This window comes from Diachasmimorpha longicaudata, unplaced genomic scaffold (genome assembly GCF_034640455.1).
Source record: "Diachasmimorpha longicaudata isolate KC_UGA_2023 unplaced genomic scaffold, iyDiaLong2 ctg00000075.1, whole genome shotgun sequence".
Taxonomy (NCBI): Eukaryota; Metazoa; Arthropoda; class Insecta; order Hymenoptera; family Braconidae; genus Diachasmimorpha; species Diachasmimorpha longicaudata.
In genome coordinates, this window is record NW_026973906.1 from 301,066 (window position 1) to 315,031 (window position 13,966).

The 13,966-nt window shown below is 47.7% G+C and overlaps 2 protein-coding genes across 2 annotated transcripts; both read right to left on the reverse strand.

Annotated features, from left to right (window-relative positions):
• Positions 1–8,449: 8,449 nt before the first annotated feature.
• LOC135171670 (uncharacterized) lies at positions 8,450–11,580 on the reverse strand. Its single transcript, XM_064138297.1, has 4 exons — positions 11,512–11,580; positions 10,497–11,464; positions 8,685–10,413; positions 8,450–8,611 (listed from the first exon to the last, which is right to left on the reverse strand). Exons 1-4 carry the CDS (start codon positions 11,578–11,580, stop codon positions 8,450–8,452), a joined length of 2,928 nt encoding a protein of 975 aa, XP_063994367.1.
• A 1-nt stretch (position 11,581) lies between these two features.
• LOC135171671 (uncharacterized) lies at positions 11,582–13,081 on the reverse strand. Its single transcript, XM_064138298.1, has one exon. It carries the CDS (start codon positions 13,079–13,081, stop codon positions 11,582–11,584), a length of 1,500 nt encoding a protein of 499 aa, XP_063994368.1.
• Between the last annotated feature and the right edge of the window lie 885 nt (positions 13,082–13,966).

Here is a 13,966-nt window from a genome sequence, read left to right on the forward strand (position 1 = left end):
GAACGTCGACCATAGGGCGAAAGATGTGAATCAACAAACAGCGTCGGATCGGTATAAAAAATGCGTGCGGTACTACAAAATGATGCCATGCAGCCATCGACGGTGTCGTACAGCGTCAAAATGCAAGATTTCAACAAATTTTTCGTCAAAACGTGTTTTTCAGCTGCTGAAACGCACCAATTTCACCAAAACGGATAATACTGCAATTATTTCCCCGACAAGGGAATGCAGCCGTTTGAAAATTTCCTTCCGGGGGTATTTCGACGAGCTGAAGCCGATGGCACCGGAATTTTCCAGGTGCGATCAACGGTTCTCGAGATAGCTTCGTTCATATCAGAAAATTTTTCTTAGTAATAGCTAAACTTGGATATAACTCACCCGCAACAGTTCACAGCTGTTTCAAACTTCTTTGCTCGGTGTATTTCGACGAGCTGAAGCCGATGGCACCGGAATTTTCCAGGTGCGATCAACGGTTCTCGAGATAGCTTCGTGCATATCAGAAAATTTTTCTTAGTAATAGCTAAACTTGGATATAACTCACCCGCAACAGATCACAGCTGTTTTAAACTTCTGTACTAGGTGTATTTCGATGAGCTGAAGTCGATGGCACCGGAATTTTCCAGGTGCGATCAACGGTTCTCGAGATAGCTTCGTTCATATCAGTAAATTGTTCTTAGTAATAGCTAAACTTGGATATAACTCACCCGCAACAGTTCACAGCTGTTTCAAACTTCTTTACTAGGTGTATTTCGACGAGCTGAAGCCGATGGCACCGGAATTTTCCAGGTGCGATCAACGGTTCTCGAGATAACTTCGTTCATATCAGAAAATTTTTCATAGTAATAGCTAATCTTGGATATAACTCACCCGCAACAGTTCACAGCTGTTTGAAACTTCTTTGCTCGGTGTATTTCAACGAGCTGAAGCCGATGGCACCGGAATTTTCCAGGTGCGATCAACGGTTCTCGAGATAGCTTCGTTCATATCAGAAAATTTTTCTTAGTAATAGCTAAACTTGGATATAACTCACCCGCAACAGTTCACAGCTGTTTCAAACTTCTTTGCTCGGTGTATTCCGACGAGCTGAAGCCGATGGCACCGGAATTTTCCAGGTGCGATCAACGGTTCTCGAGATAGCTTCGTTGATATCAGAAAATTTTTCTTAGTAATAGCTAAACTTGGATATAACTCACCCGCAACAGTTCACAGCTGTTTCAAACTTCTTTGCTCGGTGTATTTCGACGAGCTGAAGCCGATGGCACCGGAATTTTCCAGGTGCGATCAACGGTTCTCGAGATAGCTTCGTTCATATCAGAAAATTTTTCTTAGTAATAGCTAAACTTGGATATAACTCACCCGCAACAGTTCACAGCTGTTTTAAACTTCTTTACTAGGTGTATTTCGATGAGCTGAAGCCGATGGCACCGGAATTTTCCAGGTGCGATCAACGGTTCTCGAGATAGCTTCGTTCATATCAGAAAATTTTTCTTAGTAATAGCTAAACTTGGATATAACTCACCCGCAACAGTTCACAGCTGTTTCAAACTTCTTTACTAGGTGTATTTCGACGAGCTGAAGCCGATGGCAATGGAATTTTCCAGGTGCGATCAACGGCTCTCGAGATAACTTCGTTCATATCAGAAAATTTTTCATAGTAAAAGATAAAGTTGGCTGTAACTCACCCACAACAATTCACAGCCGTTGCTAAACATCTTACTAGGTGTATTTCGTCCTACCGAAGCCGATGAAACAGGAGTTTTTCAGGCGCGATCAACGGTTCTCGAGATAGCTTCGTTCATATCAGAAAATTTTTCTTAGTAATAGCTAAACTTGGATATAACTCGCCGGAACAGTTCACAGCTGTTTTAAACTTCTTTACTAGGTGTATTTCGACGAGCTGAAGCCGATGGCACCGGAATTTTCCAGGTGCGATCAACGGTTCTCGAGATAACTTCGTTCATATCAGAAAATTTTTCATAGTAATAGCTAATCTTGGATATAACTCACCCGCAACAGTTCACAGCTGTTTCAAACTTCTTTGCTCGGTGTATTTCGACGAGCTGAAGCCGATGGCACCGGAATTTTCCAGGTGCGATCAACGGTTCTCGAGATAGCTTCGTTCATATCAGAAAATTTTTCTTAGTAATAGCTAAACTTGGATATAACTCACCCGCAACAGTTCACAGCTGTTTCAAACTTCTTTGCTCGGTGTATTCCGACGAGCTGAAGCCGATGGCACCGGAATTTTCCAGGTGCGATCAACGGTTCTCGAGATAGCTTCGTTCATATCACAAAATTTTTCTTAGTAATAGCTAAACTTGGATATAACTCACCCGCAACAGTTCACAGCTGTTTCAAACTTCTGTACTAGGTGTATTTCGATGAGCTGAAGCCGATGGCACCGGAATTTTCCAGGTGCGACCAACGGTTCTCGAGATAGTTTCGTTCATATCAGAAAATTTTTCATAGTAATAGCTAATTTTGGATATAACTCACCCGCAACAGTTCACAGCTGTTTGAAACGTCTTTGCTCAATGTATTTCGACGAGCTGAAGCCGATGGCACCGGAATTTTCCAGGTGCGATCAACGGTTCTCGAGATAGCTTCGTTCATATCAGAAAATTTTTCTTAGTAATAGCTAAACTTGGATATAACGCACCCACAACGGTTCACAGCTGTTTGAAACGTCTTTGCTCGATGTATGTCGACGAGCTGAAGCCGATGGCACCGGAATTTTCCAGGTGCGATCAACGGTTCTCGAGATAGCTTCGTTCATATCACAAAATTTTTCTTAGTAATAGCTAAACTTGGATATAACTCACCCGCAACAGTTCACAGCTGTTTCAAACTTCTTTACTAGGTGTATTTCGACGAGCTGAAGCCGATGGCACCGGAATTTTCCAGGTGCGACCAACGGTTCTCGAGATAGCTTCGTTCATATCAGAAAATTTTTCATAGTAATAGCTAATTTTGGATATAACTCACCCGCAACAGTTCACAGCTGTTTTAAACTTCTTTACTAGGTGTATTTCGACGAGCTGAAGCCGATGGAACCAGAATTTTCCAGGTGCGATCAACGGCTCTCGAGATAACTTCGTTCATATCAGGAAATTTTTCATAGTAAAAGATAAAGTTGGCTGTAACTCACCCACAACAATTCACAGCCGTTGCTAAACATCTTACTAGGTGTATTTCGTCCTACCGAAGCCGATGAAACAGGAGTTTTTCAGGCGCGATCAACGGTTCTTCGGAGAACGTCGACCATAGGGCGAAAGATGTGAATCAACAAACAGCGTCGGATCGGTATAAAAAATGCGTGCGGTACTACAAAATGATGCCATGCAGCCATCGACGGTGTCGTACAGCGTCAAAATGCAAGATTTCAACAAATTTTTCGTCAAAACGTGTTTTTCAGCTGCTGAAACGCACCAATTTCACCAAAACGGATAATACTGCAATTATTTCCCCGACAAGGGAATGCAGCCGTTTGAAAATTTCCTTCCGGGGGTATTTCGACGAGCTGAAGCCGATGGCACCGGAATTTTCCAGGTGCGATCAACGGTTCTCGAGATAGCTTCGTTCATATCAGAAAATTTTTCTTAGTAATAGCTAAACTTGGATATAACTCACCCGCAACAGTTCACAGCTGTTTCAAACTTCTTTGCTCGGTGTATTTCGACGAGCTGAAGCCGATGGCACCGGAATTTTCCAGGTGCGATCAACGGTTCTCGAGATAGCTTCGTGCATATCAGAAAATTTTTCTTAGTAATAGCTAAACTTGGATATAACTCACCCGCAACAGATCACAGCTGTTTTAAACTTCTGTACTAGGTGTATTTCGATGAGCTGAAGTCGATGGCACCGGAATTTTCCAGGTGCGATCAACGGTTCTCGAGATAGCTTCGTTCATATCAGTAAATTGTTCTTAGTAATAGCTAAACTTGGATATAACTCACCCGCAACAGTTCACAGCTGTTTCAAACTTCTTTACTAGGTGTATTTCGACGAGCTGAAGCCGATGGCACCGGAATTTTCCAGGTGCGATCAACGGTTCTCGAGATAACTTCGTTCATATCAGAAAATTTTTCATAGTAATAGCTAATCTTGGATATAACTCACCCGCAACAGTTCACAGCTGTTTCAAACTTCTTTGCTCGGTGTATTCCGACGAGCTGAAGCCGATGGCACCGGAATTTTCCAGGTGCGATCAACGGTTCTCGAGATAGCTTCGTTGATATCAGAAAATTTTTCTTAGTAATAGCTAAACTTGGATATAACTCACCCGCAACAGTTCACAGCTGTTTCAAACTTCTTTGCTCGGTGTATTTCGACGAGCTGAAGCCGATGGCACCGGAATTTTCCAGGTGCGATCAACGGTTCTCGAGATAGCTTCGTTCATATCAGAAAATTTTTCTTAGTAATAGCTAAACTTGGATATAACTCACCCGCAACAGTTCACAGCTGTTTTAAACTTCTTTACTAGGTGTATTTCGATGAGCTGAAGCCGATGGCACCGGAATTTTCCAGGTGCGATCAACGGTTCTCGAGATAGCTTCGTTCATATCAGAAAATTTTTCTTAGTAATAGCTAAACTTGGATATAACTCACCCGCAACAGTTCACAGCTGTTTTAAACTTCTTTACTAGGTGTATTTCGATGAGCTGAAGCCGATGGCACCGGAATTTTCCAGGTGCGATCAACGGTTCTCGAGATAGCGTCGTTCATATCAGAAAATTTTTCTTAGTAATAGCTAAACTTGGATATAACGCACCCACAACGGTTCACAGCTGTTTGAAACGTCTTTGCTCAATGTATTTCGACGAGCTGAAGCCGATGGCACCGGAATTTTCCAGGTGCGATCAACGGTTCTCGAGATAGCTTCGTTCATATCAGAAAATTTTTCTTAGTAATAGCTAAACTTGGATATAACTCACCCGCAACAGTTCACAGCTGTTTCAAACTTCTTTGCTCGGTGTATTTCGACGAGCTGAAGCCGATGGCACCGGAATTTTCCAGGTGCGATCAACGGTTCTCGAGATAGCTTCGTTCATATCAGAAAATTTTTCTTAGTAATAGCTAAACTTGGATATAACTCACCCGCAACAGTTCACAGCTGTTTCAAACTTCTTTGCTCGGTGTATTTCGACGAGCTGAAGCCGATGGCACCGGAATTTTCCAGGTGCGATCAACGGTTCTCGAGATAGCTTCGTGCATATCAGAAAATTTTTCTTAGTAATAGCTAAACTTGGATATAACTCACCCGCAACAGATCACAGCTGTTTTAAACTTCTGTACTAGGTGTATTTCGATGAGCTGAAGTCGATGGCACCGGAATTTTCCAGGTGCGATCAACGGTTCTCGAGATAGCTTCGTTCATATCAGTAAATTGTTCTTAGTAATAGCTAAACTTGGATATAACTCACCCGCAACAGTTCACAGCTGTTTCAAACTTCTTTACTAGGTGTATTTCGACGAGCTGAAGCCGATGGCACCGGAATTTTCCAGGTGCGATCAACGGTTCTCGAGATAACTTCGTTCATATCAGAAAATTTTTCATAGTAATAGCTAATCTTGGATATAACTCACCCGCAACAGTTCACAGCTGTTTGAAACTTCTTTGCTCGGTGTATTTCAACGAGCTGAAGCCGATGGCACCGGAATTTTCCAGGTGCGATCAACGGTTCTCGAGATAGCTTCGTTCATATCAGAAAATTTTTCTTAGTAATAGCTAAACTTGGATATAACTCACCCGCAACAGTTCACAGCTGTTTCAAACTTCTTTGCTCGGTGTATTCCGACGAGCTGAAGCCGATGGCACCGGAATTTTCCAGGTGCGATCAACGGTTCTCGAGATAGCTTCGTTGATATCAGAAAATTTTTCTTAGTAATAGCTAAACTTGGATATAACTCACCCGCAACAGTTCACAGCTGTTTCAAACTTCTTTGCTCGGTGTATTTCGACGAGCTGAAGCCGATGGCACCGGAATTTTCCAGGTGCGATCAACGGTTCTCGAGATAGCTTCGTTCATATCAGAAAATTTTTCTTAGTAATAGCTAAACTTGGATATAACTCACCCGCAACAGTTCACAGCTGTTTTAAACTTCTTTACTAGGTGTATTTCGATGAGCTGAAGCCGATGGCACCGGAATTTTCCAGGTGCGATCAACGGTTCTCGAGATAGCTTCGTTCATATCAGAAAATTTTTCTTAGTAATAGCTAAACTTGGATATAACTCACCCGCAACAGTTCACAGCTGTTTTAAACTTCTTTACTAGGTGTATTTCGATGAGCTGAAGCCGATGGCACCGGAATTTTCCAGGTGCGATCAACGGTTCTCGAGATAGCTTCGTTCATATCAGAAAATTTTTCTTAGTAATAGCTAAACTTGGATATAACGCACCCACAACGGTTCACAGCTGTTTGAAACGTCTTTGCTCAATGTATTTCGACGAGCTGAAGCCGATGGCACCGGAATTTTCCAGGTGCGATCAACGGTTCTCGAGATAGCTTCGTTCATATCAGAAAATTTTTCTTAGTAATAGCTAAACTTGGATATAACTCACCCGCAACAGTTCACAGCTGTTTCAAACTTCTTTGCTCGGTGTATTTCGACGAGCTGAAGCCGATGGCACCGGAATTTTCCAGGTGCGATCAACGGTTCTCGAGATAGCTTCGTTCATATCAGAAAATTTTTCTTAGTAATAGCTAAACTTGGATATAACTCACCCGCAACAGTTCACAGCTGTTTTAAACTTCTTTACTAGGTGTATTTCGATGAGCTGAAGCCGATGGCACCGGAATTTTCCAGGTGCGATCAACGGTTCTCGAGATAGCTTCGTTCATATCAGAAAATTTTTCTTAGTAATAGCTAAACTTGGATATAACTCACCCGCAACAGTTCACAGCTGTTTTAAACTTCTTTACTAGGTGTATTTCGATGAGCTGAAGCCGATGGCACCGGAATTTTCCAGGTGCGATCAACGGTTCTCGAGATAGCTTCGTTCATATCAGAAAATTTTTCTTAGTAATAGCTAAACTTGGATATAACGCACCCACAACGGTTCACAGCTGTTTGAAACGTCTTTGCTCAATGTATTTCGACGAGCTGAAGCCGATGGCACCGGAATTTTCCAGGTGCGATCAACGGTTCTCGAGATAGCTTCGTTCATATCACAAAATTTTTCTTAGTAATAGCTAAACTTGGATATAACTCACCCGCAACAGTTCACAGCTGTTTCAAACTTCTGTACTAGGTGTATTTCGATGAGCTGAAGCCGATGGCACCGGAATTTTCCAGGTGCGACCAACGGTTCTCGAGATAGTTTCGTTCATATCAGAAAATTTTTCATAGTAATAGCTAATTTTGGATATAACTCACCCGCAACAGTTCACAGCTGTTTGAAACGTCTTTGCTCAATGTATTTCGACGAGCTGAAGCCGATGGCACCGGAATTTTCCAGGTGCGATCAACGGTTCTCGAGATAGCTTCGTTCATATCACAAAATTTTTCTTAGTAATAGCTAAACTTGGATATAACTCACCCACAACAGTTCACAGCAGTAGTAAGTGGGCACGATTGGCGAATTTTCTTCCAGGAATCGCCCCCCCTTCCCCCTTTTTCCAGACGTGTCCGAACACGTTTTCCCCATTGTCCTTTGAGGAGGACGTCGCCGCTCTAGGGCCCCCTGGGGTGAGGGTCCCCAAAAAATGTCATTGTTCGACAGGAAGTGTGTGGTGGGTGGGGGGTAACGGTCTAGTGATCCAAACGGGAGGGTGGGTGGAAAATGTGTGGTAAGGGTCACGTGATCCAAACGGGAGAGTGGGTGGGAAATGGGTGGTAAGGGTCACGTGATTCAAAAGGGCGGGAGTGGGGGGAAAGTGGATGGCGTAGGAAATGTGGGTATATATGGGGAAAATGAAATAAATATGTAATACATAATTTATTGAGTATATAAATCATTTATTCAGAAATTATATTTGTATGAGGGGTGGTACATAATATTAGGGATTTAAAAAATAGTAGTAATCAAAATTATTGTTATTATTATTATTATTAAATTAATGCAAATGGAATATTGTTCCGGCGAGAGCACACAAAAAAACCGGTAGAGAGGGGGATGCGGGTTAACGGGTGAGAATAAACTGTGACACGAGACGCACTATTTGTCACTATGAAAAACTATTTATTTCCACGTCACTTGTGGTCAACAATTATAAAAAACTACAATAATGTGCGTTGCACTTGAGCCGCGAACAACCAGTTAAATATTGAACGCGGTAGAGACGTATTTGGTGACGGAGATATAACACCACTACAGATCACCATGAGAGCACGTTGAGAAGTGACCCCCGGAAGGGTCGAGAGAATTCCAACGGAAATATGGAACGTTCGAGAACAAAATCGAACGTTCCAGCTAAATCATCGGAAATGGTGATTAGGGCAGCGCCTCAGGTGCAATTAGGCACCTGGATGCCAGCGCGGCCGGTCAGGCAGACCTCGCCCAGGAGGTGCTGCCACCCTTCGCCACATGAGGCCGTCGCCTCAACATTCTCCCCCCCGTCAGGAACCCCGTTGCTGACACAGAAGGAGTAGAGATCGTTTGCAGAGACCTGGAACACTTAAACAAACATTAATGAAGCCGGTAGGGACCAGCTCTCAGCTGGTAGAGATTGGTAACAGAACCAGCTTGGAGATCGGCCTGGTCAACGTCGTCGAGGCGGTCCTGATGGTCACAACTCTGGAGAGACCGTCCCTTCCAGGATGTAGAGCTGTGACCCGAGCAAGAGGCCACTTCGCTGGCGGGAACCGCTCGTCGTAGAGGAGAACCAGGCTGCCGACTTTGATCTCGTTGGACGGGTGATGCCACTTGGAGATGGACTGGAGCTGCTGCAGATACCCTGTAGACCATTGCTTCCAGAAGAACTGCAGCCTCTGCTGGATCAGTTGCCATCTAGAGAGCCGTCCAACGTTGAGGTGTTCCAGTGAGGGCTCCGGAAGAGCTATTGGAGCTTCTCCAATGAGGAAGTGCCCCGGGGTGAGGCAGGACACATCGTCAGGATCTTCCGAGAGCGGTTGTAGAGGCCTGGAGTTGAGAACGGCTTCAATCTGGGACAGCAGCGTAGAGAGCTCCTCGAACGTGAGAGCCGTATCTCGAACCGTTCGAGCGAGATGGTACTTTACCAACTTAACCGCTGCTTCCCATTTTCCCCCGAAATGAGGGGCTCCAGGGGGGTTGAAAGACCAACACGTTCCGTCCTTGAGACATACTGCAGAGAGATGCTGGAACTCCTTGGCTCCAGCGGAGAACAACTTCTTCAGCTCCTTATCCGCCCCGATGAAGTTGGTCCCACAGTCACTATACAGGTGTCTGCAGTATCCCCGACGACTCACGAACCTCCGATAGGCGGCGATGAAACCATCCGCGGTGTAGTCCGTGACAGCTTCCAGATGGAGAGCGGACGTGGCCATACACACGAAGATCACCAACCAACCCTTCTGGGTCTTGTGACCACGTCCCCTCCAAGTCTTGAGAGACACTGGTCCGGCGTAGTCCACACCAGTGTTAGAGAAAGCACGATCCGACACCAGACGTGCCACTGGAAGCTGACCCATCAGCTGCTGAGCGCGAATTCCCCGATGACGTGCGCACTCCACGCACTTGAGGATGAAGGATTTTACTGGTAGACGACCTCCAATAATCCAGTAAGACCTCCGGAGATGTGCCAAGGTGAGTTGAGTCCCACCGTGCAGCGTCCGCTGATGAGAGTCCCTGATGATGAGCTCCGCGAGCACTGAGCCTTGAGGGATGATGGCCTGATGCCTACTCTCTGGCCCTAGAGTAGAGAACTTCAACCGCCCGCCGACTCTGAGAACTCCTTGTTGATCAATGAAGGCCGTGAGCTTGGTCAACGGATGAGACTTCTTCAACTGCAATCCGTGAGAGATGATGTCACACTCGGCTTGGAGATGATGGGCTTGAGTCGCCTTGACCCAATAAAGCCGAGCTGCCTCCATGCTCCCTGGGCTGAACAAAGCTGGAACGATGATGCCCCTCTTCCTTTCCAGCTTCCGCAGCATATTCCCCACAACCGTTTGGCAAATTGCTGTGATCCTCAGCAACTTGTAGAGAGAGGAATACCGCGAACAGAGATCCCAGAGACTCGATCGTCCGAGGGAAGCGGCTAAAGTCAACCCCGGCTTCTCCTCTAAATCCGTAGACGGGTCCAACGTTGCTCTTCCACTTGGCCACTGAGACGCCTCCTTCCGTAGCCATTTTGGGCCCGTCCACCACAGATGATGGCCATTGAGTTGAGCCACCGAGATGCCCCTTGATGCGCAATCAGCAGGATTCTCCTTCCCACTGACGTACCTCCAACTGGCTTGTTGCACAAGCTCCTGAACGACGGTTACCCTGTGGTGGACATATTCCTTCCACCGGGAAGGATGAGCGCAAATCCACGCCAGAGCAACCGCGGAGTCCGTCCACAAATGGACCGGAGCACTATCAAGGTTGAGGCTGAAGCCCCATGTGCCAAGGTCATCTCGCCAGGTTGACGGTCCAAGATCCGAGAGTCGGTTGAGACAGGCATAGCTGGAACACGCACCATGTGCCCCAACTCTTCGTACTCCTTGAGAAAGTCACTGTATAGCTGCAGAGATCCTTGACCTTTCTCCAACCTCCTAAGCAGGCTCGCGAGGCACGCCTTCGCGCGGCCTAGAGAATCCCCGAGCTCTGCGGGAGAGCGAACGAGAGGCAGGCGAACAATATAGCGCCCCGACCGGTCCCGGGTATGGGTGCGCTGGAAGAATTCCTCACACTCTGCCTCTTCCCTCTTGAGAGCGACGCCTTTGCCTTCCGCCGCAGATACCTCCTCCTGCTGCCAGAACGAGGTGAGAAGCTCGCTAAGTTCCTCGTTGCTGACAGAGACGTGATGCGAGCTCGCCGCCGACGTCACTGCAGAGGTGGGCCCTAGCACTACCCACCCGAAGAGACTCAGCATCGCAATAGGAGAGTCGGATGGCCCCTTGATAATCTGCGGCTCCACTATCGATCCAAAGAAATCTGCGCCAATGAGAAGATCGACAGGTCTTGACGTCAGATAGCGTGGATCCGCTAGCTGCAACCCTCGGAGATGCTTCCACTGCTGAGGTTGAGAGGCAGAGAACGACGGCAACGACGACGTGAGGCTATCGAGAACGTAGGCCTTGACAAGAATCTGCTTGTTGGAGTGCAGAGACTTGAGAGAGAATTGAGAGAACCCATTAGAGGCCGAGGTCGAACCACTGATACCAACGACCGGTAGCACAGCTGGAGAAGTCGGCAAGCTGAGCTTCTTGACCAGCTCCCTTGTAGCAAACGACAGCTCAGAACCGGTATCCAGCAGCATCCTAACCTCGTGAGAAGCGCCGTCCCTCAAGACTAGCGAGGCTAGGGCCGTGGCGAGAATTACACCTGGTCTGGGCTGTGGAGAGACTTTGCGATTGATCGCGGCTACACACGGAGCATCACTCGCCAGAGCCGGCCGTAGAGAGAGGTCATGGCGCGGCGACGACTCTGGCGTAGGCGTTGGTATCGCATGTCACTGTGGAGACATGTCAGGCCTAGAGGCAGTGGACTGTATAGATGGGCCGGGTTGAGGCTCCTGCATCGTCTTAACAACCTTCTGGCTGTCACGAGGCTGAGAGTATCCTTGAGGTGTTGGCTGAGGACGATTAATGTGAATCATCGAGTGGTGATTCTGCCGACACACAACGCAGGTCTTGTTGAGGCTCCGGCAACTCTCCCTATTATGCTTCCCCAGGCAGTTGAAGCATCGATGCTTGAGAACGACGAATGATCTCCTCTCGGTAGGAGACAGAGCCTTGAATTTGGAGCACCTGTCCAACGAATGCTCCTCCTCGCACATCGGACAGGCCCGGAAGCACATATCCGCCCAACTTTGAGACGGAGGCTGAGGTTGAGGCTTCACAGCCCGAGACGAGTGGCTCCCCGACTCTTTCCCGGACATAGGCTGCGACGTAGGACCAGCCGAGGCACTGTAGACCCGAGCAGGCTGGCCTGGAGCGTAGACCGTCACAGTCTGATTTGAGGGCTGGCCCTTCGATGGCCGAGGCTTCGAAGCCTGGTGAGGGTTCGATGACGCAGTCGATGGCGGCTCCGAGGCGTGCATCTCCATCGTCTCCCTGGCCAAGGCCCTACCGAGCACGAACTCCCTGAGAGCCGCGTACGTGGGAAACTCCGTTGATGAGCCGAGTTCAATCTCCCAAGCCTCCAGCATCTTGGCGTCCAGCCGCGTCGAAACGAGGTGGACGAGCATATCGTCCCAATGCTCCACCGGACGACCGAGAGACTCCAGCGCGGTGACCGCCTCAGCCACGGAGTTGAGAAGCGCGTTGTACTCCCTGGCGGTGCGGTTAATGACCCTCGGCGCCGCGTGAAGCTTCCCCAGCTGGATAGAGACGAGCCGCCTCTTGTTCTCGTAACGAGCCAAGAGGGCGTTCCACGCTGGCAGGAACGCGTCCTCGGTCACGGGCAAGGTGGAGATCAGCTGCTTAGGCTCACCCGTGAGAGACGTCAGCAGATAGTGGAACTTCTCCACAGTACTTAACGCCGAACTCCCGACCACCATGGAGAGGAACAGATCCTTGTACGGTATCCACTCCGAGAAGGCCCCTGAGAATGTTGGCAGCGAGATCTTAGGCAACTGCCGATGAGCCACAGACGCCGGTGGAGACGGAGCAGATGGCCGACGGAATGACTCGGAGAGGTCGATGGACTCATCCAGACCCTTGATCAATCCCATGAACTTGCTGCGCGCTGCGGAGTACATCACCAGGCACTTGTCGTACACCTCCTCCGTGACGTAAGCGTGTTCCAGCACCTCCTCATTATCTTTGGCAGTCAGCAGCTTCACATGTAGAGTGTCGAACAGGCTCCAATGGTTCTCCAGCATGTCGAGCTTGGATTGGAGCTCAGCCACCGTGAGAGCCTGCACGCTTTCGGAGGCTGACTCCGCTCTCAGACTCTCGATAAACCTAGCCCTGCTAGCCTGGAGTAAAATTTTCCCCTTAAACGCCATGTTCAAGCAGGAATGAGGAACCTTTCACTCAAAAAAACAGCCCGCAGCCCGAGCAGAGAGAAAAACCCGGTAATCCCCTTTGTTAGGGAACAATAAACAAATAAAGAAAGAAGAAAATAAGAACCCAGGCGGAGAATTCCACAACAAATTGAGCGCACGCAGTAATAAAGCACACCGAAACACCCCCGGTAGCGATAGCAGTAGGGTCAGCAATATTAATTAATTAATATTAATTAATTATTAATATATTGACAGGCAAAGATCAATAGAAAACCGTAGAATTATTAAATATTGACTTTCCTGAGATCTGAGGGGGTGTAGAGATGCTCCAGTCGGTTAGCGTGCCTCCCGTCGGTAAAAGCGTAGCCCTAAACCCTCGGGTGTCGGTTCGCGGGCGGCGGCCGGTAGCGTAGAGAGGGGCGGAGCGGCAGGCGTTGCTGTGGGCGGAGCCTCGATGACGTCGATGGGGGCGGGGCGCATCACGGCAGGTCCGGGTTCCCGCGTTTTCTCACCCGCGAAATGTACACCACCACCAGAACACTCAAAAAACACTTCCCGATAACCCGATCCGGCTCGAAGGACCAAATGTTCCGGCGAGAGCACACAAAAAAACCGGAAGAGAGGGGGATGCGGGTTAACGGGTGAGAATAAACTGTGACACGAGACGCACTATTTGTCACTATGAAAAACTATTTATTTCCACGTCACTTGTGGTCAACAATTATAAAAAACTACAATAATGTGCGTTGCACTTGAGCCGCGAACAACCAGTTAAATATTGAACGCGGTAGAGACGTATTTGGTGACGGAGATATAACACCACTACAGATCACCATGAGAGCACGTTGAGAAGTGACCCCCGGAAGGGTCGAGAGAATTCCAACG